The sequence below is a fragment of the Polypterus senegalus genome, chromosome 9 (genome assembly GCF_016835505.1).
Source record: "Polypterus senegalus isolate Bchr_013 chromosome 9, ASM1683550v1, whole genome shotgun sequence".
NCBI lineage: Eukaryota > Metazoa > Chordata > Cladistia > Polypteriformes > Polypteridae > Polypterus > Polypterus senegalus.
Window position 1 is genome coordinate 143196162 of NC_053162.1, and position 26719 is coordinate 143222880.

At 38.5% G+C, this 26719-nt stretch overlaps 1 protein-coding gene across 1 annotated transcript in view; it reads left to right on the top strand.

The window, feature by feature from the left end:
• tmprss5 (transmembrane serine protease 5) overlaps window positions 1–23390 on the top strand; it is a 104255-nt gene extending 80865 nt beyond the window's left edge. The window contains exons 8-12 of the mRNA XM_039762517.1: window positions 4721–4905; window positions 13055–13153; window positions 15319–15461; window positions 18413–18565; window positions 23266–23390. Of these exons, the coding sequence (XP_039618451.1) occupies window positions 4721–4905; window positions 13055–13153; window positions 15319–15461; window positions 18413–18565; window positions 23266–23274 (589 nt within the window). The 3' untranslated portion in view covers window positions 23275–23390. The remainder of the gene's footprint in view (window positions 1–4720; window positions 4906–13054; window positions 13154–15318; window positions 15462–18412; window positions 18566–23265) is intronic.
• Window positions 23391–26719: the final 3329 nt, after the last annotated feature.

The following is a 26719-nucleotide window of genomic DNA, read 5'->3' on the forward strand; positions in this document are numbered from 1 at the left end:
ACTTCCATCAGAACAATAACGATGAAGTATACCTTTTAAGAAATGGTTGCCAGGATTAAGAACACGGTAGCCAATATTCCATCAAAGGTGAGAGAGAGACGGCCTTTAGATCATTTCAGTTGATGTGGAAGAGCATAAATTAACTTATTTTGCTTTTTTATCCCGTGTATAACTATTTACAGTCCTGCTGTTGTTATTCTTTTGACTGTAATATTTTGTTTCATTAGTCAAGAGTATCTACCAACTTATCAATGACAAAATTTTTCCCAAGACAAAACAAGACCTCATATTCTGCATCTCTAGTGGTGGGCTAGAAAGATAAACAACAATTTATTTTACTCCCTTAGACTGTTACACTTTGTCTTCTCCTCTTGTCATTAAATGCAATGTCTATTATAGCAATCACAGGATTCTTTCTTCTACGTCCTTCCATAACAGACACCCACCTAACATACTCTAAATGTTCTTCCCATAAAGTTTCCTTCACGTTGTTGAGCCACTATACATAGCAGGTGTTATTTCAATATGAGCTCCTGATGTGTGTGCTACTAAAGTATGTTTTAAGTAATTGGGTCACATACAGCCCCTCTCACTGTGAGGCTAAAAGTCGCCCACTGAACCACAGACTTGTCCAATAATACACAACAAGTAACTTATATGGTTGAATCAGAGCCGGCTTTTAGATTATTTCAGAGAATGTGGGAGAGCATAAATTAATTTGAAAACCTATAAATTGTTCAAATTGAGTTCATTTTTTTTTTCTTTGTGGCAGATTTTAACTTAAAATAAGCATAGTGTGACTACACTACCATCATCTTTATGCAGTAAAAACAAATATTTTAATTAGTTATAATGAAAAAAAGGATATATATATATATATATATATATATATATATATATATATATATATATATATATATATCTATATATATATATATATATATATATATATATATATATATACAGTGGTGTGAAAAACTATTTGCCCCTTCCTGATTTCTTATTCTTTTGCATGTTTGTCACACAAAATGTTTCTGATCATCAAACACATTTAACCATTAGTCAAATATAATACAAGTAAACACAAAATGCAGTTTTAAATGATGGTTTTATTATTTAGGGAGAAAAAATCCAAACCTACATGGCCCTGTGTGAAAAAGTAATTGCCCCTTGTTAAAAAATAACCTAACTGTGGTGTATCACACCTGAGTTCAATTTCTGTAGCCACCCCAGGCCTGATTACTGCCACACCTGTTTCAATCAAGAAATCACTTAAATAGGAGCTGCCTGACACAGAGAAGTAGACCAAAAGCACCTCAAAAGCTAGACATCATGCCAAGATCCAAAGAAATTCAGGAACAAATGAGAACAGAAGTAATTGAGATCTATCAGTCTGGTAAAGGTTATAAAGCCATTTCTAAAGCTTTGGGACTCCAGCGAACCACAGTGAGAGCCATTATCCACAAATGGCAAAAACATGGAACAGTGGTGAACCTTCCCAGGAGTGGCGGCCGACCAAAATTACCCCAAGAGCGCAGAGCGACTCATCCGAGAGGTCACAAAGACCCCAGGACAACGTCTAAAGAACTGCAGGCCTCACTTGCCTCAATTAAGGTCAGTGTTCACGACTCCACCATAAGAAAGAGACTGGGCAAAACGGCCTGCATGGCAGATTTCCAAGATGCAAACCACTGTTAAGCAAAAGAACATTAGGGCTCGTCTCAATTTTGCTAAGAAACATCTCAATGATTGCCAAGACTTTTGGGAAAATACCTTGTGGACTGATGAGACAAAAGTTGAACTTTTGGAAGGCAAATGTCCCATTACATCTGGCGTAAAAGGAACACAGCATTTCAGAAAAGAACATCATACCAACAGTAAAATATGGTGGTGGTAGTGTGATGGTCTGGGGTTGTTTTGCTGCTTCAGGACCTGGAAGGCTTGCTGTGATAGATGGAACCATGAATTCTACTGTCTACCAAAAAATCCTGAAGGAGAATGTCCGTCCATCTGTTCGTCAACTCAAGCTGAAGCGATCTTGGGTGCTGCAACAGGACAATGACCCAAAACACACCAGCAAATCCACATCTGAATGGCTGAAGAAAAACAAAATGAAGACTTTGGAGTGGCCTAGTCAAAGTCCTGACCTGAATCCAATTGAGATGCTATGGCATGACCTTAAAAAGGCGGTTCATGCTAGAAAACCCTCAAATAAAGCTGAATTACAACAATTCTGCAAAGATGAGTGGGACAAAATTCCTCCAGAGCGCTGTAAAAGACTCATTGCAAGTTATCGCAAACGCTTGATTGCACTTATTACTGCTAAGGGTGGCCCAACCAGTTATTAGGTTCAGGGGGCAATTACTTTTTCACACAGGGCCATGTAGGTTTCGATTTTTTCTCCCTAAATAATAAAAACCATCATTTAAAAACTGCATTTTGTGTTTACTTGTGTTATATTTGACTAATGGTTAAATGTGTTTGATGATCAGAAACATTTTGTGTGACAAACATGCAAAAGAATAAGAAATCAGGAAGGGGGCAAATAGTTTTTCAAACCACTGTATATATAAATCAGCAAAGCATCTGGGGGAGCCTGTAAATGGGCGTTAATCAAATTAATTGTGATACTGAGCCTGAGCTGAGGTGGTACCTTGAAAATCTCCTTCAGGCTGTTATTCCCTTTTTTGAGATCAGCCAAACTGGTTCTCTTTCACCACAGATTCCTATCATCTGCCAGTCTTGCTGAAGCCAGACGTATAATATATATGTCTCGAGACAACCATGAATGAATTTTGCTTAAAACTGGGTGGAAACAATCAAAGAGCTTACTGAGTGTCATATTTCTAAAATAATCCAACACCTCATGAATGCGGCACTCAAAGTGGGGTTGGCAATTTTCAACTGCAAAGATCAGAGGTGCTCCCATTGACCTTTTCTGACAGAGAGTAAGCTTCTGCTTAACATGAACGATCTACACTCAAGAAGTCATTAGACATATAAATGTGTGTCACGTGTGCAGGAGAGCACATTACATATTTTAAAAACAAGCATAACCTAATGCAATGGAAGAACCAATCTGTAGAATCATAGTATTCTGTGGCATTCAACGGCATCAGTGGTAATCTTGAACATGTTGTCACAAATACTGTGTGTGGTCTCTATAATTGAGTGTTATGACGATAGGTGTCAATGTAAGTTTAAAAGAATTGGCAGTTATATTCATGAAAATATGAACTGGAAAATATGCATTTGAAGTAAATGGTGTGTCACATTCAGTCAAAATGACTGCAGTTGATAGAGCTGATGATAAAGAGACATAGGAAATGCAGATTTCAGTACTCAAAACACCCAAACCAACACATCTGCCTAACAACTCTAGTAGATGCCTAGATGAGACCATAAACCCTCTGAATGCATGTCAAAATGGATAACTAAAGACATTTAACATTACTATCTAATTGGAAATGTAAACATGCCATGACAAAATAGGTGTAGTGTTTCAACACATTATATATCCATAGACCACAATGCTTATCTAAACTCTATTTAATGTTGTTCTATCGTGCAATAGTTAAAATGACAGAAAGATATAATAGCAGACAGTGGCACTTCTCAGTCATGTGGAGCCTGCGGTGGTCTACATGTGTGTCCGTTTGTCTGTCTGTCTCCACTGTTACAGTGCAAATTAATTATTAAGCTTCAATTACCTGTATTACAGAGTTTGTGAATTAATAACAGCAATTTAAGCGTTTTAATTTCTGAAACCCCCTCAGCAGTTTAAAATGCATGGACAGGAGAAATTAGTTTTGGGAGTTTTAGGAGGAATTCCTGTGAGTGTAGCCTTTGCAGTGGTAGATTTCACCACTGTTCACTGCAAACTTTGTAATGGGCTGTCCCCAGGCATGTATTCTCATTTGAGAATCGTGTCTGGCCCCATGAAACTAATCATTTGTTGTCTATGGTTGTAGTCCTGGTACTTTCAAGTCGTCAGTCAGGTCTTGCTATCTCTTCCAGTGTTTACTATCAAAGCAAAGCTTTGTCTACTCCGTGACATGATTGTTGAACAGCAGAAATTCATAGTTGACATTTTCAGGGTGGAATTAACAGTCTTTTATTTCTGATGAATTGGCATCTCAGCAAAACTGCTTTCTGCCTTGTTCCTCATGCTTTAAGCTCCCATGAGCCAGAGATGAACTTAGCAACTTCAAAAATGGATGGATGAACAGTTATCCTGACTCTGCCCTGTTCTAGCTTCTTTATTTAATGTTACTGGGTCATGGAGAGCAAGACGCTGTCCTGACAAGCAGTGGGGCACAATGCAGAAATATATCCTGGATCGAGTGTCACTCCATCACAAGGTATACTCACTAGAACCCCTCACTCGTACCAGTTTAGAGTCATCAGTCAACAGTTAAATGACTGTGGAAAGATCCTGAAAGAAAACACATGTGGAAACAGTAAATAATATATTATATTATATTATATTGAGATAAACACCTCATACATGTATTGTTTTTCACTAAGTATAGAGTATTGCTTACATTTTTTTAAAGAATAAGTAACAATGTGGGATTTTGCTAGCCTATTTTTAAACATGTTCAACAAAGTTTGACATTTGTCTAATGTACTTCTGCTATTGCCAGTCATAGCAAGGAAAGTTGTGCACCAGCCTATCATTTCTCAACAACTGGAGGTAATATGCAATTATTCTTGATAGTTATAGGTTACCTCAGGTTTCCAGTTGGATTGTTTATGCTGGAATAGTGACTCAAAGTTCAGTAAAACTGGAGGAAAACTCTGGCTATTCTGTTGAGAAGATAATTTACAATGAAAAGTACCACCACCGAAGTCATGATAATGACATTGCATTAATGAAGTTAAAACTGCCTCTGAACTTTACTGGTGAGTAGAATATTTTTTGGCTCAGATTAATTCCTTGATTTAAAGCAAACTTATTTTCTTTAAAGTAATATTTTCATTTTTTAGAAATTGGTGTGCTTTTCAGGTCAAACCTTTAATCTGGTACAGTCTAGGTATTTTGATGCCACTGAAACCAAGGAGATGTTCCAGTCTGATGTGGTCATAGTTAAATTGTATTCATTTCGATGATAACATCAAAAAGGACTGCAAGGTATTCCAGTCCCCTTGCACAGCTAAAATATGATTATCCACAGAATGTTTCACACTGGGTCAAAAGAAGTTTCCTTGTGTTTTGTTATCTGTGCCAGACTTTCTTTAGAAAAGAAAAACAATTGTTTAAAATTAATGAAACCATCAATAAAGATAGACAATTGATGGTAATATCTAAAGCACAAAGGCTGAATAAAATATAGGCTTCTTTAGTTATTGTTTGGGTGGCACAGTGGTACAAATGATTAGGTACGTAGCCTGCTGGCCTAAGAGCTCAGAGCTCAAACCTGGACATTATTTATGGGGCATTTGCACATTCTCTCTATGTTTGTGTTGGTTTTCTTCAGGTACCCCAGTATAACCGTCAGTACTAAAGAGGCCTGGCATGTGGCACATTTGAGGTGATGGGCTGGTGCCCCATCAAGTGTCTGTTCTCGCCTTGTATCTAATGGTGCTGGATAAACTCTGCAACCCTAAACTAAAAATCTGGATGGAGAGATACCATTCTACATTTACAATCTCTATTTCTTCAATAATGTCTTAAGTGTTGATAGCAAAAAAACTAGCAAAAATAAGAACTGGCCAAAGTTTTTTTTTTTACTTCCAGTTGATGTTTCCCTGTTCATGCTTCATTTAAGTGAGATTTGTAGCATGGTGTACTACAGTTAAAAAGTCATCATCTCCATGGTAAATGTGCTGTAGATATTGTATAGCATGGCAGAAACATAACTGACAAGCTTACATAATTGAGTGCGATTATTGAAAGATAACACAGCACACACACATAAAACTACCCCCCTCGCTCCAACAGAAGAAATGCACCTATGTAACAGAACAATCAAACATGAAGAGTAGTACCACAGTCTTACTCAACAGGAGCATGATAGCAGCAGTTTGAAAGGTTAATTATTACAAGGTCCTTAGAAAGGATTTTTGTTTTCTAATTACAGATGACAGATTTCTCAATTTTTAGAAAAGATCTATGTTAATAGTAAAAAATTCTAACTTTTTAAGCAAACCTGGCATTTTTTCTTTTGTTTTCAGTGTAAGCCCAAAAGCTATCTGGCTACTTAATAAGATGATAGCAGCAGGTAAACAGTCAAGCATTATAAGGGGTGACAGTGGGTTCAGCAAAGTCTTGTGGGAAAAAGGCAGTGAGGAAGACCAAACCTATAAAAAGACCTGGGCATTTTTGATTTTGTGTTGAGTTTACCAGAAAGAGTTATGCACAACTTTTTATTCATAACAACAAATCCCAGAGCATGGAACAGAACACATTAAAGCACTCTTTAGGTGAAAAATCTTTACAATAGGATAGTATGCAGATGTAGTGATAGTGTTGCTGGGAGGGTGGAGTTCATATCCTGAGTCCTCTTTACATAGAGTTTGCATGATCTCACCATTTTTGTGTTGGCTTCCTCTGTGTGCTAAAGTTCTCTCCCACAGTCTGAAGACATGGATTGGCCCACCAATTGTGGGTGTGTGTTTGTTTATTTGTGTGTCTGAGTGTTCACCCTGCAGTGGAGTTGCACCCTGTCCAGGTGCTACCCTTATGCTTGCTGGGATAGGCTCCAGCTTCTCCAAGACCCTGCTCAGGATACAGTGGATTGAGAAAGTTAATGAATGGATGGGTTTTTACCAAATTTAACAGTGAGGTGGACTAAACCCTTAAGTGAAATTTGTAAGTCACCATAACTATGGGCAGTGGTAGAAAGAATATCCATCCATCCATCCATTATCCAACCCGTTATATCCTAACACAGGGTCATGGGGGTCTGCTGGAGCCAATCTCAACATGCACAGGGTGCAAGGCAGGAACAAATCCCGGGCAGGGCGCCTCCCCACCGCAGGGTACGCGCACACACACACACACACACCAAGCGCACATTAGGGACAATTTAGAATCGCCAATGCACCTAACCTGCATGTCTTTGGACTGTGGGAGGAAACTGGAGTACCTGGAGGAAACCCATGCAGACACGGGGAGAACATGCAAACTCCATGCAGGGAGGACCTGGGAAGCGAAACCACTGTGCCACCGTGCCGCCCATTAGAAAGAATATGGAAATCAAAATTGTTGTGCATGTTTAATAGGGATATAGTCGCACCAGCATCTAATAAAAGAGGGATAATCATACTGTTTAAGCTAATAATGCATGACATCCGAGCAGCTAGACCTGAAATCCCATTGTGAATTTTACTTGCAAATTGTGCCAGTGAATTAATGAGAGCAGGGAGTAGGACAACACATTTTGGAAAAATGGTTCTGTTTACCACAGTGGTGACAGTTCTGGCCCCGTGGAGGCAGCTTTGAGCTTTGGTCGCGCAAGAAATATTTAACATTAATATAAATAATAATATTATATTTTTCCACCATTTCTGATGTGATCATTGTACTCTATAAATTATAATGCAAAAGTTCGTAATGGTCTTGTGCCCATTTTGAATGTACAGAAGGTCATGCTAACTTAGTTAACAATCTGTTTTTGTTTCTACGAAAATGCAGCAATTCATGAAATAGCAGGCAAAATTTCATTAAGTTGTGACAAAAAGAGTGGATGTGCTAAGGGGGGAGTCAAGTGTGAATATCAGTTTCTGTGACTTTGTAAAATAACTAATTAAAATCTTTTAAACATCACTTCACTTTTTATCTTCTTTCCCTGAGACAGTCACAATGGCAGTGTATTGACCTGGAAAGACTAGGCCACCAATTTTCCAGCTTCTGCTGCACAATTTCAGACATTTTCAAGACATATAAGAGACATAATCAGAGTTTCAATCACCTTAACTGACTTCTCTTGATCTGAAGGAGCAGTGTTTTTCCTAAGAGGCCTTCCTGTATCGCTGAGTGCCTCTACACCTTAATGTTCAGTAAGCCTTAATGCTAGGAATATTTCATTAATATAATCATTTTGGGTTTTTTTGTTTGTTTAATTTTAAGATTAGAGATGAGTCACAATTTTAGATGTGGCTACTTTGATTCCACTTGTGACTTGATGGCATGTCCAACATCTATGCAGGAGAAATCTGTTTTCATAGTTTTGGCTGCCATCTTATTTAAGGGCAAGCCCATCCTCACTTATTCTATGTACTGTCTTTCGTGATTAATCTCTCCCTCTCTTTCTCTGTCTCTGACCTTTGAAATGTCCTTTGTATCCCCCTCTACAAAATTTATACCGAATATATATATATATATATATATATATATATATATATATACTGTACTTGCCACAGTGCACAAAGCACCCTCTCCTCCACAATACTCATAAACAATCACAATAAACCCAATAATCCAATCCTCTGACTCCCAGACGCATTGCCACCCTTCCACCCAGCTCAGCTCCTCCTATAGTCCTTTTATATTCCCTGACCTGGAAGTGTTCCCAATCCCCAGTCCATGTGATCTTGTATCACTTCCGGGTCAGGTAAAAAGTCCTTTTTCTTCACCCCGGAAGCACGTCATTCCCCTTGTCCATGTGACTCGGACGTACTTCCGGGGCGTAAAGTAAATAACCGTTGTTCCCCTCTGCAGCGTCTCCTAGTGGCCCCCAAGGCATCCAGCAGGGCTGTGTATAAAAACTGCAATGTTCATGATGCCCTACTGGTCTTCGGGGAACCTCCATACTGCAGGAATGGCGCCACCTGGCAGCTTGGGGGTATTGGCCGGGATAAACGGCCGGCCATACACCACAATATATATACGGTAGAGTGTATGTATATATATATATATATATATATATATATATATATATATATATATATAGTTGTATAGTTATATAGTAGTAGTAATACATAGAGTACACAGCATGTGTTTTGCTGTACTTAGGACTCATCAGGTGTTTGCACTTTTGCTTCCCCTGTTGGGGATCGAACTCGGACATCAGCACCTGAGGCAAAGCCTCTGATTTTGCACGATGGCAGCTGATTTGCTAACTTGACAAAGTGTAGATTGGAATTTTATATTCATAGGTCTGAATCACAATCTGATGATTTGGGTGATCACCTACCAGGTAACGCTTGTGGTTGGTCGGCCAGTTGGCATGTAACCGCCACACCCTTTCAGTTGTGAGAAGCAGATTATAGTTATGTTCTATAGTAACTGTTAAATAATACAAAAAGTACATGACATGTGTTTTGCCCTACTTGGGACTTGTCAGATGTACGCACCTTTGCTTCCCCTTTTTGGGTACACTCTGTCTACACCCAATCTACACCTTGTCAAGTAAGCAAACTAGCTGCGTGGCACAACATCAGAGGCTTTGCCTCAGGCACTGACGTTCGTGGTTCGATTCCTGAACGGGAAGCAAAATTGCGTACACCTGATGAGCATAACATAGCATAACACAAGTTGTCATTTTTTTAGGGAAAAATAAAAAACAGTAATTAACACAACACAGAATTTGTCACTGCAGATATTTTTGATAACAGCAAAATTATAAATTATGCATAACAATATTATTTACTTTTGAAAATAAAATGTAATATTAAAAGTACAGATTTAATTGCTGCAGACATTTCTTTTTCCATATCTTAATTATAGAATTGTGTATACATTAATATCTGGATTCAGCACTAGAGCATTTCCATCATCGATAGCCACATTTGACAAGAGTGGAAATACAAATGCATTTTCTATCCACATACAACAGCCAAGCCAGTGGAAAAGACTAAAGAATCATGTAGGGCAGTGGCAGGAAGGGCGGCCTGCGCTGGCACTTGTGTAGTTTTAAAAATTGAGTGGAGCAGTAGCAGCACCACCTGTTGAGCTACATTTCCTTCATGAGGCTGTCACTTCTTTGGAGTTATTCTAAAACACAAAATTCTGTTTATTTGGGTGTGATGTGTTATCTCTTTTTTCAATTGTTCTTGTTGGGTCCTGTTCCCATTCTAACTGCAGGCTAGTAGCTGAAGATAACTGGAGATGTATTTTAATGTGAAGCGTAAATATTATTCACCTAAATAATATGTGGATATAATCTGCATATGAAAAGAATCCAAATACTGTATGAAACAAATGTTAAAGGAGGCCCTTGTGAAAACTCACAGTCACAGCACGCCATATGTTACATATTAGGATATTGATGAAGTAGTCTCCTTTAAAAAAATAATTTGACACCACTGCTGTAGCTTAATTTTGAGAGATTGAAGTGTTTTTTCTATTTTATCATTACTTTCAGTCATCTTCCAGTCTTCCAAGAAGTTTACTGAAGTACCTGAAATTCGTGTTTTCTGTGTCCATGGCACCATATTCCAAGAACCCAATATCACCATCCACTCAAAGCACAATGTCAAATTGTTTTTCAAATCAGAAGCTAACTGAAGAGAACTTTGTAGCGAGCCAGGAGTGAATGTGAAGAGTGTCATCAATCTATTCATAGACAGTACTGAATAATGGAGCGCAATATTTAGCAAGTTTTTAAACAAGTTTAATGTGAACCCATTTGGAAGACACTTATATTTTAACTTTGCATTCAAAGCTTAGAGTTATAGCCAAGGTGTCTGGATTGACTGCTTAATTGTATTTTGCTGCATCTATATCTGTATCTCTTACTACTCGTACTTCAGTATGGCTGATATTATTATCGTTGTATTTGTATTATGAAAAATGAAACACTACAAATTAAAGTTTCAAGCAAAGAATTTACAATCTTCTTCTTTATCTTCATTTTTTCCCACTTCTATGTAGGGCTGACATGTTTGACTAGCATTCTCCATACAGCTTAGCCCTGCAGTTCCTCCTCAGTCAGGCTTTTTTCTTTCAGGTCTTCTTTTACTTTATCCATCCATCTCTACTTCAGCCTCCCTCACTTTCTCTTCCCCTGTACTTCCATTCTCAACACTCTTTTACCCACATATTCATTGTCTCTCCTCATCATATATCCATACCACTTAAACCAACTTTCCCGTACTTTCGTAAATATCTATCCTACTTTAATTGTACCCCTGGCTGTTTCATTTTTTATTCTGTACTTTTTTCTAACTTGACACAACAATCTCAACTTTCCAATTTCTGCCACATGCAGTTTCTTCTCTTATGATGCCTTTACTGTACGTACCAACTTAACCTGCTTTGCTCAGTTTTCTTTGATATCACTCCTACTTTTGTTATAGTTATGATTTTCTTGTTTCTAATTCTGCCCTTCTTTGTAACTCCACACATCCTTATCAACATTCGTTTTTCGGACAAGCACTAATATTCCCTACATATTAAAAAGGAAAAACTCCAAACGTAGTCGACAATTACTCAGGGTGTCCTATCTGTTGTGTATGAAAAACTAGGCTTGATAACGTATCAGGGTTTTTAATGCTTCATTTAAATGAAAGCATTAATGCAGTTTTGATCCTTAATCTTTGGATACCGATTACAAAAACAACATTTATTTATATAGCATGTTTTCATACACATAAAGTAGCTCAAAGTGCTTTATAACATGAAGAAAGCAAAGTTTATAAAAACAATATCTAAAAATACGATTTGGCAATACTACCGTGTTTCCCCGAAAGTAAGACCTAGCAGTAATTTCTGATGTACCGCTAATATAAGCCCTCCCCCGAAAATAAGACCTACCGCTAATCCGCCATTTTTGCATCTGTCCTGGGAGCTGCCATATTTAGCCTAGAAGCTACCCTGGTTATAAGGTAAGGCGCTTTTACAAGTACAGTGGAACCTCGGTTCAGGAACGTCTTGGAACACGTACAAATCGGTTTACGACCAAAAAGTTTGCCAAATCTGTTCATGACCACACTTGGTATACGAACAAGCCAGTTTCCCGTTCAGTTTGTGCACGTCGATGATTTCCGTACGTGTTCAGTCTCTCCCTGTGCATTCCCTGTGCAGCGAGCGAGAGAGAGAGACACATACACACACACACACACAGGCGCACGAGAGAGACACACACAAACACACGAGAGAGATACACGAGAAAGAGAGACACACACGCGAGAGGGAGAGAGAGAGACACACACACACAAGTGCACGAGCAAGAGAGAGAGACATAATAAAAATAAGACCTACCTGAAAATAAGCCCTAGTGCATTTTTTGGACCTAAAATTAGTATAAGACACTGTCTTATTTTCAGGGAAACAGGGTAAGTAACAAAGAATAAAGTAAGGTCTGATGGCCAGGGGAACAGAAAAAAGACAAATAAACAAAAACTCAAGGGCTGGAGATAAAAAACAAAATCTGCAGGGGTTCTGAGGAGCAACGATCAATCTCTGAGCTCAGGCAATAAGTGCCATCAGTGATAGTGTAAATTATTATCCATCCATCCATTTTCCAACCCATTGAATCCGAACACAGGGTCACGGGGGTCTGCTGGAGCCAATCCCAGCCAACACAGGGTGCAAGGCAGGAACCAATCCCGGGCAGGGCGCCAACCCACCGCAGTAAATTATTATTGAATTCTTATTATTTTGGATTTTTTGCCCTCCCATTCTATATGACAAGTCAGCTCCCATGCTTGCAATATCCAACATCCATCAATGCCATTGACTTTTTTAACTTGTGTAAACTTGGATTATACAGTATTGCCAATGAATTGCTTGTGACTTCTCCGGTCCACAACTCTTGATTTAGAAATTAGCATATCAGATTTCAGTATTTTTGTTCTTTGTGGATGGTCTAAGCTTGCAACTTTCTGAGCAAAACTGGCCTTTTTCTCATTTCTTTTGTTTTCACTACAAGCTTAAAGGGTGTCAGACTACTTAATAAAATGAAAGCTGCAGGTGAATGGACAAGCATTACAAAGTCCTTGTGAAGGATTTTTGTTTTCTAATTACATAAGAAACTGTAATCCTGTCAATGCAGTCACCATAGCAGTCTCATTTTAGGCTAAGAGATGCACTGTTAAGCACTGAGATTACTGGCAGAAAATGCCATAAATTCATTCATGAAAGTCAATTGTGTTTGTCCTCTGCTAGATACGGTTAGACCAGTCTGCCTCCCACAATATGAGGAAGAATTTGCAGGTGGCACTCGCTGTTGGATATCTGGATGGGGCCACACAAGGCCAGATGATGGTAAGCAGAATGTTGGGTGTTTAAAAAAGTTTTTTTTTTGATTAATTAGTACGTGTGGATGGATGTGTGTGTGTAAGTCTACCTTCATCCATGGTTAGTTTCTACCTTGTGCCAGATGGTGCTATGATAAACTCTTTGTTACTCTGAAGTGGAATTAGGGACTTTGGAAACTGGCACTTAGTTTGCTTTTCTTTGCTCATCACCAGTAAGGAATATATCTGTGGAGTGCAGTCTGTCTGATTAGAATATTTACATTTATTTGCTTAGCAGATTCTTTTATTCAAAATGACATACAAAAGAGATGATCATAATCAAGTAAACATCAGTCTGGGGGACTGTTTGAAAACAGGACATGCTTACAAAATTGCTTCATTACAGAAACCTAACAGACAAAAAGATCTTTCAAACGCTTCTTAAACACATTAAGGTATTCAAAATTTCAAATGGAGGTGGGAAGCTAGAAGCTACACGCTATACGAGTCTGGATCAAGATCTGATGCCAAGTAGAGGTGTCATCACCAGATGCCTTTCATCAGCAGACCATAGTGGTCAAGAAGAAGCATAAAACCTCACAAGTGTCTCCATATGCCACTGTAGGCAGGTACTCAGAATTTTAATTAAACATGTGCTGTTACAGGGAACCAATTCAGTGATCTGAAAAGAGGCGTGACATGGGCTAACCTTGGCTGGTTGAACACCAGAAATGCCACTGCATTTTGAATCATCTGTAGCAGCTTGGTGACACTTGCTGGTTGATCTTCATGCCAGAAGAGAGTTGCAATTGTCCAATACATGGAGCAAATGCGGTGCTGCATACTCTTATCTTGTAGATGTTGCAGAATATGGCAGATATTTTTAGTGACATACTGATGCAGTGGTTAGTACTAGTGTGTCTCTTAACTTCAGGCTCCGTCAATGTCCCTGTGAAGCTGCATGTTTGCCTCAGAATCGTCTTTGGATATAAATGGTGCCTTTCGATACATGGGTGTCCTAATCTAGGTAGGTTTTTACCTTGTACCCATCCAACAGTCCTAAAATAGGTGAGATCAGAAAATGGCATGATGGCTATTAGAGTGGACAATGGGCTAGAAAATCTTAGAAGAGATTACCTTCTGTCAATTTGTTATTTTCTATTATTTTCTCATTTTACAATGTCAAATAAGGGTTATGTTTTTCTCTTTGGTAGATTACTTCCAATTATTTTTTCCTGAAGTAACAATAAATTGAATTATAAATCTGCTGTCTAGAGTTAATGTGATGAAGAGAATTAATCAACAAATTATTGTTAATGATTTTGGCTTGGAGGCATTTTTTCTGGTACCTTTTCACAAAGCTCTTTATTCCTATTACTCATTCTCATGTGTTGTTTAAGAAATTATGCAGGAAAATATATAGGGGATTATTAGAAAAGGATGACAAAACATTTCATGAGATTCCTGGGTTGCAAATGAAGTTAAAGGATGCCAATGTGAGCATTAAAATGTCAGCATGTCACTTCCATTGATATTCATCTATTTAATAATTTCAGGATATGAATATGTCATTTAGTGTTGGTCTAGGTGGTCCAGTATTGTTCATATCCACTGACAAAGCTTCAGGACATTTTCCTCCACATTTGCGATAAAATCCATAAGATGGCAAAGAAAATCTCTGAAGGATCAGGATTTAAAAAGACATTATTGTACATTGATCAAAATTCAGGAAGGTGCATGGTGGTATGATGGTTAGAACAGCCATCACAGAGCATATCTCATACAGGTGCAGGTTAGCTTGATTGTCAAATCTAAACGTGGCCAGGGTGAGTGGGTGCTGGTTTGTTCACGATTATACTCGGTGATCAATTGGCACTCTGTTCATGTTAAATGAATGAGTGGTACAGTCAGAATGAAATGTAGGGGGTGATGTGCATTAGTATGTTCATGCAAATGAAATATTGGTGCAAGTGTTACACAATGTTCTTCTCCAAAAAAGTCAATATTATTTTTGCTGTTTGTAAAATGATTTTCAAAACAAGGAAACACATAATTCCGTTTTGCACATTTCCTTTCTGTTTTTGTTTTTCCATACATAATATTTGTGTCCCTGCAACCCTACATTGCATTGACCAAGCTTGTGAATGCTATGCTATAATATCTTGGTTTATTGTTATTATATTTTGATGACAGCACACATTCCTGATATGTTAAAGGAAGCAAGTGTTCCCTTGATCAGCACAAAGAAATGCAACAGCTCCTGTATGTATAATGGAGAAATCACTCCCAGAATGCTGTGTGCTGGCTACCCTGAAGGCAATATAGATGCATGTCAGGTAAGGATATTCATCTGCTAGTACGATCGTGGAGCTATTAATGTCCTTCAGACGGTGTGTAGATTGCCTATTTTTGTGGTCTTATATATTGTGGATATCATCTGGGCAGAAGCCATTATTATTGTCAAAGATCCAAACTGGTCTAATTCATACCCAACTCATACAGGGCCAGTTTAGAATCATCAGACATTTACAGGGGGGATGTGGGAGGAAATGCTGAATACCAAAAGAAAGCCATTTAGACAGCTGGAGAATATCTCTACAGACAGCAAATGGCTAAAGTCTATCGAGTGATATTCCTGTAATTTTGAAGCCTTATTTAAGGTGAATTTCTTATTTTCACAAATAAGTGAAAGTTGGATATTATAAATGTAGATATAATTGAACTACACACATTCAGTCTATGTCTGATGCCCCTGATTCTCCATGAAAAAACAGAGCTATCCACTGCTTGTGTAAAAACGTTAGCGTCATGTTCATTAATTATACCACTGAAATGGTATGTGAACACATCATTTCCTCAATTGTATCATCAAGAATTAATGCCACACTGTGCATTCTCCTGCACATGAACCTCCATTCTACTGAACACTGCATGCAGGCTATTAAACTACTTTACACATTTTCTAGTGTCAATCACTGTTTTCCATGCTAGCCTGATCAGAGTTTATTAATTTCTAAGTGGGAGAAAGGATGGTTTATCCAGCTTTGTCTATGATCTCAAAAATTACATCTCTCTCACTATCAATAACTTTTAGTTCATAGTGCTCTTTTGAAATTGTTTTATATTTTAGTTTATTTGACGTGTTTAGCAATATTGCTACCTGTATCCGATAAGGTTCAGTTTAACAATAATCTAACATTTTCAAAGAGCCACTTTAGACCTATTTCTTCATCACATAAAAGCTGCTTACATACAATATCTAGAATGAAACGAGAGGAAAAAGGCCTGAGAACTGAGGAGTAAATGTATTATGTGTACTACATTCTGCTGAGTTATTCCAAAATGAACTCGGCACCTTAAAGGAATACTCCACCCAAAAATGACATTTTTTATATATTTCATACTCCATGTAGTTTTTAGTGATGGCTGCGAAAGGACATTAAAAGTGATATGATAACACAGGACCCAATGTTACTAGACATAACACTAGACAAGACCAAATGCTAGATATTATGAATGTCCTTGAAAAAAATCTCACATTACTCGTGACACAAAATCCACATGTTAAGTCATCCAGTTGTATTAACACGATGTGCAAATCACGTTTTTTTTTTTTGCTAAAATCTCTATATATGTAAAATCCAATGTCTGTCTGTCAGTATGTCTGTTCGCTTTTCACAAGAGAACTACTTAACGGATTTAGATGAGGGTTTTTTTCTATAATTTGCTTGAACATTCTGGTTGATTTTACAACCTCTCTCATTGCGCTAAGTATCATAGTTCACTTGCAGCACTGATTTATTATTATAATCCGAGAGACTGGCTGCGGGCCAAGGGGAGGGAGAAGCTTTGTGTTTTGGAGCGTAACTTGCCTCCACTTAGCTAGCGATACCTTTTTGTTTACTGATTTTTAAAGTTTGTCCTGGTTCACGACTAGTATTAAATAAGTCCAGAATGTGAAAAGTCTAGAAATTGAAAACTGGATTCTTTCCTAGAGAATGGGAGGAGAGCCAGGTATTATTGTTATTATATTATTTTGATATTATTTGCAGTTGTCTAGAATTGGTCACTATTGGCTCTCATTTTATCAGAAACTTTGTGCTCTTTCTTTTTTTCTTGGCCATAACTAAAAATTACATGAGGTCAAAAACATATAAAACAAATATAATGTTTTGGTGGAGCATTCCATTAAGTGAAATGGGTGAAAAAAAAATGAGTGTTTATTGGGAGAAAAAATATATTTATTTGATGGGACAGGGGAAAATCAGCTAAAATTCCTGTATATTCTCTCAGAAACGTACTTCTGGGTCTAATTTTAGATGATGGATGTTTAAACCTAAACCTAAATGACCAGTTGACTGAAACATAGCATGTGAAACATAATCTGTTACGAGAATAACTTGAGACTTGAGACTGTGCCTCCAGCACATGCACTTGCTTACGGTAATTCCAAGTACACCTTGTAGCAGTCTACAGTGCAGAACAGGTTTGATGCTTTAGTCGAGGTTTGGTGCACGTGACTCACAAATACAATTCGGTCCTGCTAGATGCTGTGTTCATGTGTTACATTTCAGCCAACATGTAATGTGGGTTAGACCGGAAATACTTTTGTGAGAAAACACCAAGGCTTTGTCAGAGAACACAAAGGTATTTTGCATTACTCCCCCACCCCCAATCAAAAAAATATTTTTTCTCCCATCTATTTTTTCCTTCAGTCAAATTTTATTTTCTTATGCCTCATTTTTTTTCTTTGTCTTGTCACTTAAGGGGCTCCATAGTATAGTAGAAAAATATAAGCAGGATTAAGCCATTTGACTAAAAGGCCATCAACTGAAAGTGGGAATTGGTTTCTAATTACAAAATTAGTTTTAAGATAAAAAAGAATGTCAGTGGTTCAGGAGGGACTGCGTCATAAATAAGTAGCAGTAATACTCATTTCCTGTAGAAATAGACAGAATAGGCAGAAATGGATTTGGTCTGATTGCATTTTGATGTAGGTAGTTGACAAGGGATCTAATTGTAATATTTCTTAGTGCCGAGGAGATGCTGTTAACTATTGTGATTGTATTTAATGCAACAAGCACCCCATTCATGCCTAACCAACAGACTAATTTATTGATTGTTTTTGTAAGAATTTCTCTGATATCAGTTTTCCTTATGTTCAATCATTAGGCCAAATGAAAGAAAAAAAAGACATATTTCATTCTTCATTAAAAACAGTTATTTAACAGTAGGCTGAAACTAATCTGCCACTGAAGATGGAATAAATTGGATTTTTATTTGCCAGGGTGACAGCGGAGGGCCTCTGGTGTGCCAAGATGAAAACGTCTGGCGTTTGATTGGGGTGGTCAGCTGGGGTACAGGATGTGCTGAGCCCAATCACCCAGGAGTCTATGCTAAAGTATCAGAGTTTCTGGACTGGATTTATGAAATAATTGAGGTAAAAACATATGCATGGACAATTCTTCTAGAAGAGCATACAAAAGGATGAAAATGAGCTGGTTTGTCAATTCATATTATGATTATTATTAAATAATATATATATACAGTATATTTTTGAAGGCATCTGGATTGTTGACCTCACTTGTTTATTAATGCACTCAATTCCTTCCTAATATGGGTGTGTTAACGATAACATCTGAACAAATTTGACTTGAACAAGTGTGGAGATGAGTGTGGCGGAAGTGAAGTCGCTATTATATATCTTTGTGTGGCTCTATGTTTGACTTTTGACTTGCTTGTCCTTTAAGGATATGACATGCACATGCACTTAAATAAAGTTAAGCAGCTCCAGGAATAAATCAGTTATCACAGAATCAAAAAATAATAATTCAAAAAATGTTTTATAAAACTAAATGGAAAACTATAAGAAATATAACATGTGGTAGAGCCCGCAAAGGCATGCTTGCTTCACTTGACGTTACATGATCAGTGTGGAGTATCTGCCCACACAACTAATACCTAATGAGCACAAAAAACACACAATGACAAATATAAACAGTGGTGTCTTTGGCATGACAGTTCTGGTGGGGTCTTACCTGAATCTCCCTATATGCGTGCAGACTTTTCTAACAAACATTAAATTACCTAAACAATAAGGTCTGTGCCTTTTTTGCTAATAATTATTAAAACATGCACAAAAATGCTGCCACTTAGCCTCTCTTAATTGAGAGTTTTGTGATACTCCCAGACATTGGATTACATCTGACAAAATACAGCCATATAGATTTAAATGCATAGAAAAGTGAGAACCTTGCAACCAGGAAAATATATTGACTATAAACTGCCTAAGCTGAAATGGCAAAACGTCAAGTTTAGAACGAAACAGGTTTGGGTTTAAACAAGGACAAGACACAATAACATGGAAAGAATACACAGACTATACACACAGCACGACTCAAACTGCAGACTACTTTGTGGCCAGGTTTTTACTGGTCAGTGTGATGTTAGGAAACAATACATTTTTTTTGCAACCCCAAATCAGAAAAAGTTGGGACCGTATGGCACAAGCAAAAAAAAAAATCAGGAGTGGTCTCCTCGAGACTTTCTCGTATACTCAGATATGGGGATGGATATTTGAGTAGTAAACCACAAGGCAATGATTATATTTTTATATTATTAGCAAATTTAAGAATTTTCATTTTCCATACCATTTCAGCTTTTTATGATTTGGGGTTGTACTTACATACAGTATGAGTTCTTTCCACACCAGGATTCCCTATAAGAATCAGAGCAGCTGACACCCATATTCTTATCTTCAGTATTTCTTTAATAGGGTAACATGTTTATGGCGTGAAGCTCTAAAGTGTGTGGTCATGTCCAAGCGTCATGCAGTTCTTGAATGTGGGAAATACTAAAAGGAAGCTATCCAACAAAGGCATTAAAAAATGGGTGGCTATGTAGATAGATAGATAGATAGATAGATAGATAGATAGATAGATAGATAGATAGATAGATAGATAGATAGATAGATACTCTATTAATCCCAAGGGAAATTCACATACTCCAGCAGCAGCGTAATGATAAAAAGTAATATTAAATTAAATAGTGATAAAAATGCAGGTAAAACAGATAATAACTGTGTATAATGTTAACGTTTACCCCCCGGGTGGAATTGAAGAGTCGCATAGTGTAGGGGAGGAACAATCTCCTCAGTCTGTCAGTGGAGCAGGACAGTGACAGCAATTTGTTGCTGAAGCTGCTCCTCTGTCTGGAGATGACACTGTTTAGTTGATGCAGTGGATTCTCCATGATTGACAGGAGCCTGCTCAGAACCCGTCGCTCCACCACAGATGTCAAACTGTCCAGCCCTGTGCCTACAATAGAGCCTGCTTTCCTCACCAGTTTGTCCAGGCGTGAGGCTTCCTTCTTCTTTATGCTGCCTCCTCAGCACGCCACTGCGTAGAAGAGGGCACTCGCCACAACCGTCTGATAGAACATCTGCAGCATCTTATTGCAGATGTTGAAGGACGCCAACCTTCTAAGGAAGTATAGTCAGCTCTGTTCTCTCTTGCACAGAGCATCAGTATTGGCACTCCAGTCCAATTTATCATCCAGCTGCACTCCCAGGTATTTATAGGTCTACACCCTCTGCACACAGTCACCTCTGATAATTACAGGGTCCAGGAGGGCCCTGGGCCTCCTAAAATCCAGCACCAGCTCCTTGCTTTTGCTGGTGTTCAGGTGTAGGTGGTTTGATTCGCACCATTTAACAAAGTCCTTGATTAGGTTCCTATACTCCTTCTCCTGCCCACTCCTGATGCAGCCCACGATAGCAGTGTCGTCAGTGAACTTTTGCACGTGGCAGGACTCCGAGTTGTATTGGAAGTCCGATGTATATAGGCTGAACAGGACCAGAGAAAGTACAGTCCCCTGCGGCGCACCTGTGTTGCTAACCAAAATGTCAGACCTGCAGTTCCCTAGACGCACATACTGAGGTCTGTCTGTAAGATAGTCCATGATCCATGCCACCAGGTATGAATCTACTCCCATCTCTGGCAGCTTGTCCCTAAGGAGCAGAGGTTGGATGGTGTTGAAGGCGCTAGAGAAGTCCAGAAACATAATTCTTACTGCACCACTGCCTCTGTCCAAGTGGGAGAGGGATCGGTGTAACATATAGATGATGGCATCCTCCGCTCCCACCTTCTCCTCGCATGCGAACTGCAGAGGATCGAGGGGGTGGCGGACCTGTGGCCTCAGGTGGTGAAGCAGTAGCCGTTCCATGGTCTTTATCACATGTGACGTCAAAGTGACAGGCCGGAAGTCATTCCGCACACTAGGATGTGATACCTTTGGGACTGGGGTGATGCAAGATACTTTCCAAAGCCTCAGGACTCTCCCCTGTTCCAGGCTCAGGTTGAAGATGTGTTGATTAAGAATAAAATATTACAATTGGTATCATTTGCAAAAGGTTTTTGTAGATGTTCTAGTAAGAATGTTTTTAGAGGAGCAAGGCAATATCAGGCCATGATGGGGGCACTAGGCAATTCAGCTTGTCTAGAAATGCATCACAACATTTAGACGCCATATCTAACAGGCATTTGTTTGTGCTGATGAGTTCTTCAGACTAGTTTTTACATAATTTAGGGTCAACTCTTTTACATTCTCAAGTGCTTTTTAATAGAATCGATTTTAAGTCTTTGAAAAGAAAATACATTATTTATCTATATTTTATACCATAGTGTCACGATACACTGTATTCAGTCAGTGTCCGCTGGTAGTTCATAGCAAAACGGCGCTCAAGGCAACCCAAAGCCCAGGTAAAGTAAAAAGTCTCAAGAAATCAAAGTCACCAATGTTTATTGTAAGAAAAATCAGAAACCAGTATTTGCGGGTGATATTAAGGACAAAAATCTACAAAAAAATGTCATTATGGAATAAACAATCCATAAAAATAAAATGCAACAATCAAGCAAAACAAAATAGTGGCATCCAACAAACAGGACAAATTCAATAAATTACTGAAAACATTCATGCATAGTAATTATAGGCAAGGGCACATAAAATGGACGTAGTCCAAAGCTGCCAAACAGAAACAAGTGGTAGAAAGAAAAAGGTCGAATAATTGGTCCAGTGGCTCTGGAGCAGCCAAAATCTGTCTTTCCCCAAGTACTGAAACTGTCCCTGAAATCTTGGAATCTCTCTGGCTTAAAAAGGTTGAACAAAATACCTACAGCATGGGGAAAAAATGAAACTTTGCAATACGCACAATAGTGACACCTATCCTCAACACTCACCTACCAAGTAATGGCACTGAGGCTTTTTAAGTATTTCCTACCCACTCGCCTAAAGGCAATGGGCTCCTGCCATTCAGATGGAGGTGGGTCCATCCCCTTATCCTCACTTTATTCCTACACATACATGATCTTACCTACATCTCACACATCCCCGAGGATTACATCTAAACTGTTAAACAACAACAAGACATAAAATACATGAACATGTGGAGTAAAACTACTACCATCTCCGCACTGCGACTGCTTTTCCCCCATCCCGTTTGGTTCCTCCTGACTGTTTGTGAAATCAGCTGCTTCCCGGCTTTTAGCAGCATAATAAAGGGAGTATGCACCCATGTGCGCGTAGAATGAAAACTGCCCATCAACTGACCACTAACGTGGCTAGTCCACTTAAGAAGAGGACTCTGCCAAGCCGGTAAGTGAAGGCATTATCTGAAATCAAAAATCTGATATTTACCAGAATGACGTGCTAACAATAAGTGTCTTATGGGGATTCATTTAACGTTATGAATCATTCAGCAACTCTTTACTGTATTATATTTGGCTAAATAGCGTCTGCTGCTGGATCTTCCGGCTCGCCGCACTGATAAAAGACCCGGTGGCGGTTCTACTACCGTCACACACAGACAGTCAACTATGGTTCACAAAGAAGATGAGTGGCAATGTCAGCCTAAGTTTGTATCCCAGAGTTCTGATTTTCTAGCTGTAGAGTCTGCTTTATAGTAAAGATAACAAATGATTTTCAAAGTAAGCCAAAATTCCTCAGTAAGCCTTCTGTCTTACACTTAACTTGTGTAGTGCAATTCTGTTTTTCTAAAGTGAAATGCATTTGAGTCAAATCCAAAACAGAGGATACCACAAAAACTGTAGAAATGATTACATGCAGGCTTTTTTTTTTTTCCAGAGCTATTAATCTGTTCTACAAACCTACAATGGAAAAAGCAGGCGCAGAACATTGATGGTTGTATTATTAGTGCCCTGAAGAAAAAAGAAACCAACATTATCAAAAATGGAATGAAACCTTGCTAAATGGCACTAAAGCGTTTGCTGTGGTAGACAATTTAAAATTATTGAAAAGTAATTTTTACCTCTCTTGCTTATTCCTTGCCCTCTAGAGGCTGGTGATCAATGAAATGAATTGAATAGGAAAGTATGTGTTTAAATTTGCATACTGCTTTTTTCAGACTTAATTGTTCATCTTCCAAAGAAATTTATTTCTGTACTGAGTGGCAGACAGGAGGAGTCCCAGAAGCACCAGGTACAAGGCAGGAGCCATCACTGAAGAAGACTCACATGATGCTGTCCTTCACAATTTATCATCACTAATTACTCTATCGTGCCAAAGACGAAAGTACATCAGACAGGCTGAAATTTCAAGCCATTCTTCAGGAACCAAGAGGCAGTGCTACTGTAACACTTAACATGTTTTTAAAACCTGATTTCTGTATTAAGAAATTTATTTCAACTCTGGTGTGCTTTATACCTAAAACTGTACACTTTAAAATACTAAAGATACAACAATAACTTATCTTTATTATCTTCAGTAGAAAACTACTTGTCCACTCCTGTTTCAAGATTTCTTTTTCACTCAAACTATATAAAATCATGAGTGACCGAAGACCAACAAAACAAAACTTGGATATACAATGTCCATAGCCTCTTATTAAGATTTTATTTAGTGCATATAATCAAAAAAGCAAATTGCCATGATTGCAGTTTTAGATCTACAGTTGATGCCAGTCTGCATACCCATTGGAGTATAGTGTGCTGAAACAGGACAGGAACAAATTAAAATTGTACAAAGTGAAAGTAAAACTCCAAGCTGCCATTTTAACTTCATCATCTACTTCTTTTTAGCTTTACTCCTTCATTCATTTCTGTGAATAATCTGGGCAGTCTCTTATAATAGGGCAGTCTCTTACTTCACCTCAGGATCCCAGATTAGGACCACACCACACTATCTCAGATGGGATGGAACAGTGTGAGGTTTTTTACAGTGGCTGGAGTCCCAATCCTGCCATCAACCCCAAAGTTTTCCCTGTAAGATGGAGGGCCTGCTTACAGGGCAGATGCAGGTTTACGTCATACTCGGGACAGAGCAATTGCAGGTTAAGGGCCTTGCTCAAGGGGCCAATGGAGTGGAATCACTTCTGGCGTTTATAGGATTTGAGCCAGCAACCTTCAGCTCTCTCTTTTTCTCCCTCTTACTTCATTTTACAAGCCTTTTGTTGTCTGGCCTTTGATATCACTTTCAAAGTCAATTGTTCTTTTTAAGACAAGGGAATAATTTAAATCCACTGCCTGTGCTGATAATTTTTGACGAATTAAGTTATTCAGTAACAAATACCTCAGTTTCAGTGAAAATCAGAGGTGACTCTTGTGCAGGGGGTGCAGGTGTACTTCCAAAGAGCCACCCTCCTCCTTCCGACAAAACAATCCTCTTCCTCTGATAAAAATCCATCGTGCCTCCTACCTCTGCCAAAATGGCCTCCATCCTCCAGCCTCACATAAAACACCATCTGAATTTGCGCCGTCCATGAAAATGCCATCCTCCTTCCTGCTTCTGACCTCCAGCAAAATCTCTCTCCTCTCTCCTACCTTAGACATTAAGGTGAAAATAACACTTTCAGTTGCGGGGTGTGGTTGACAACAATCATCAGTCTTTTTTGTAATGATGCCAGTTAAGCCAATTATTTTTTACTACCAGCCAGTCATTAGAAATGAAGGATGTATTTATCAATCTGTATTTCAAGCTTCATATTCCTCCTTGTGTTCATGTGGGTAGGAATTCATTTTAAAACTTTTTTCTCTGAAACTCCTGCATGTTGCAGCTTCTTACAGTGTTTTGCTTATACAGGCAGTCCCTAGGTTACGTACGAGATGGGGACTATAGGTTTGTACTTAAGTTGAATTTGTATGTAAGTCGGAACACGTACATAAATTTAATAAATGCTATGGTTGACCGACTGTAAGTGCTCTGCCAATGAATGATGGAGTTTCACCTCTCTCTGACCTTTTTATTATTTCTGCTTTATTTTCAATGGTGATGGTTTTTCTCTTCTTTACTGTATCACCAACATTTGCATCAGATTTGTGTTTCAGAGACATTCAGGGTGAAGACAAAAGGTTAAGATGAGCTCTTCTGCACAGCACTGTACAAGTTATCACAGCAGGAAGGCACACATCGTCAACACGTCTGATGTACTGACAAGAGACAATTTCCTGCTGTGTGCGTAACAGTACAAGCAGGCTTACTATTGAGAATGACTGGGGGCGGTGAGGGGGGTCTTCATCACAATTATGGAAGACAAATATGCTGGATGATCGCAGAATTCTTTCCTTGGTGAAGAAAAAACAATTCACGACATTTAGCTAAACCAAGAACACTCTCTGGGAGGTAGGCCTATCATTGTCAAAGACTTCACGAAAGTAAAGACAGAGGGTTTCCCACAAGGTGCAAACTACTGGTAATCTTCAATCATAAGAAGAACAGATTAGGCTTTGCCTGAAAATATTAAAAAAAAATCCAGTTTTGGAACAGTTTTCTGTGGAAAATGAAACTAAGATGAATATGTACCAGAATGATGGATATGGAGATGAGAAGGAATGACTCATGATCTGTAGCATGCCACATCATCTTTGAAACGTGGTGGAGGCAGTGTTATGGCATGGGCATGCGTGACTGCCAATGGAAGTGTTTATTGATGTTATGACTGCTGACAGAAGTTGCAGGATGCTTTCTGAAGTGTACAGGACTATACTGTCTGCTCTGAGTCAGACGAATGCTGCCGACCTGATAGGACAATGCTTCACAGTACAGATGGACAATGAGTCAAAGCTTGCTGTGACAGTAAACCAAATGCTTTTCAAGGCAAAGAAGTAGAATATTCTTCAATGGCCAAGTCAATCAACTGACCTCAACCCAATTTGACAAGCATTTCACTTGCTGAAGATAAAACTGAAGGCAGAAAGTCCAACAAACAAGCAACACCTGAAGACAACAGCAGTAAAGGCCTGGCAAAGCATCAGTAGAGTGGAAACCCAGCACTTGGAGAAGGCCATGAGTTCCACACTTCAGGCAGTCATTGACTGCAAAGAATTTTCAACCAATAAATCATCATATTCATGATTATGTTAGTTTGTCCATGTAGAAAAATGGCTGTCTTTTCCATATGGCTCACACAGTGTTTTTGTTAAACACTTTAAATTAAAATTGCAAGTCTACACTTCAATCACATCTTGATTGCTTCAATTGAAATCCATTGTGGTGGCGTACAGAGCCAAAATTATGAAAATTGTATCACTGTCCAAATACTTATGGACCTAACCGTATTTACAACAGTGATGCAGTTTTATTC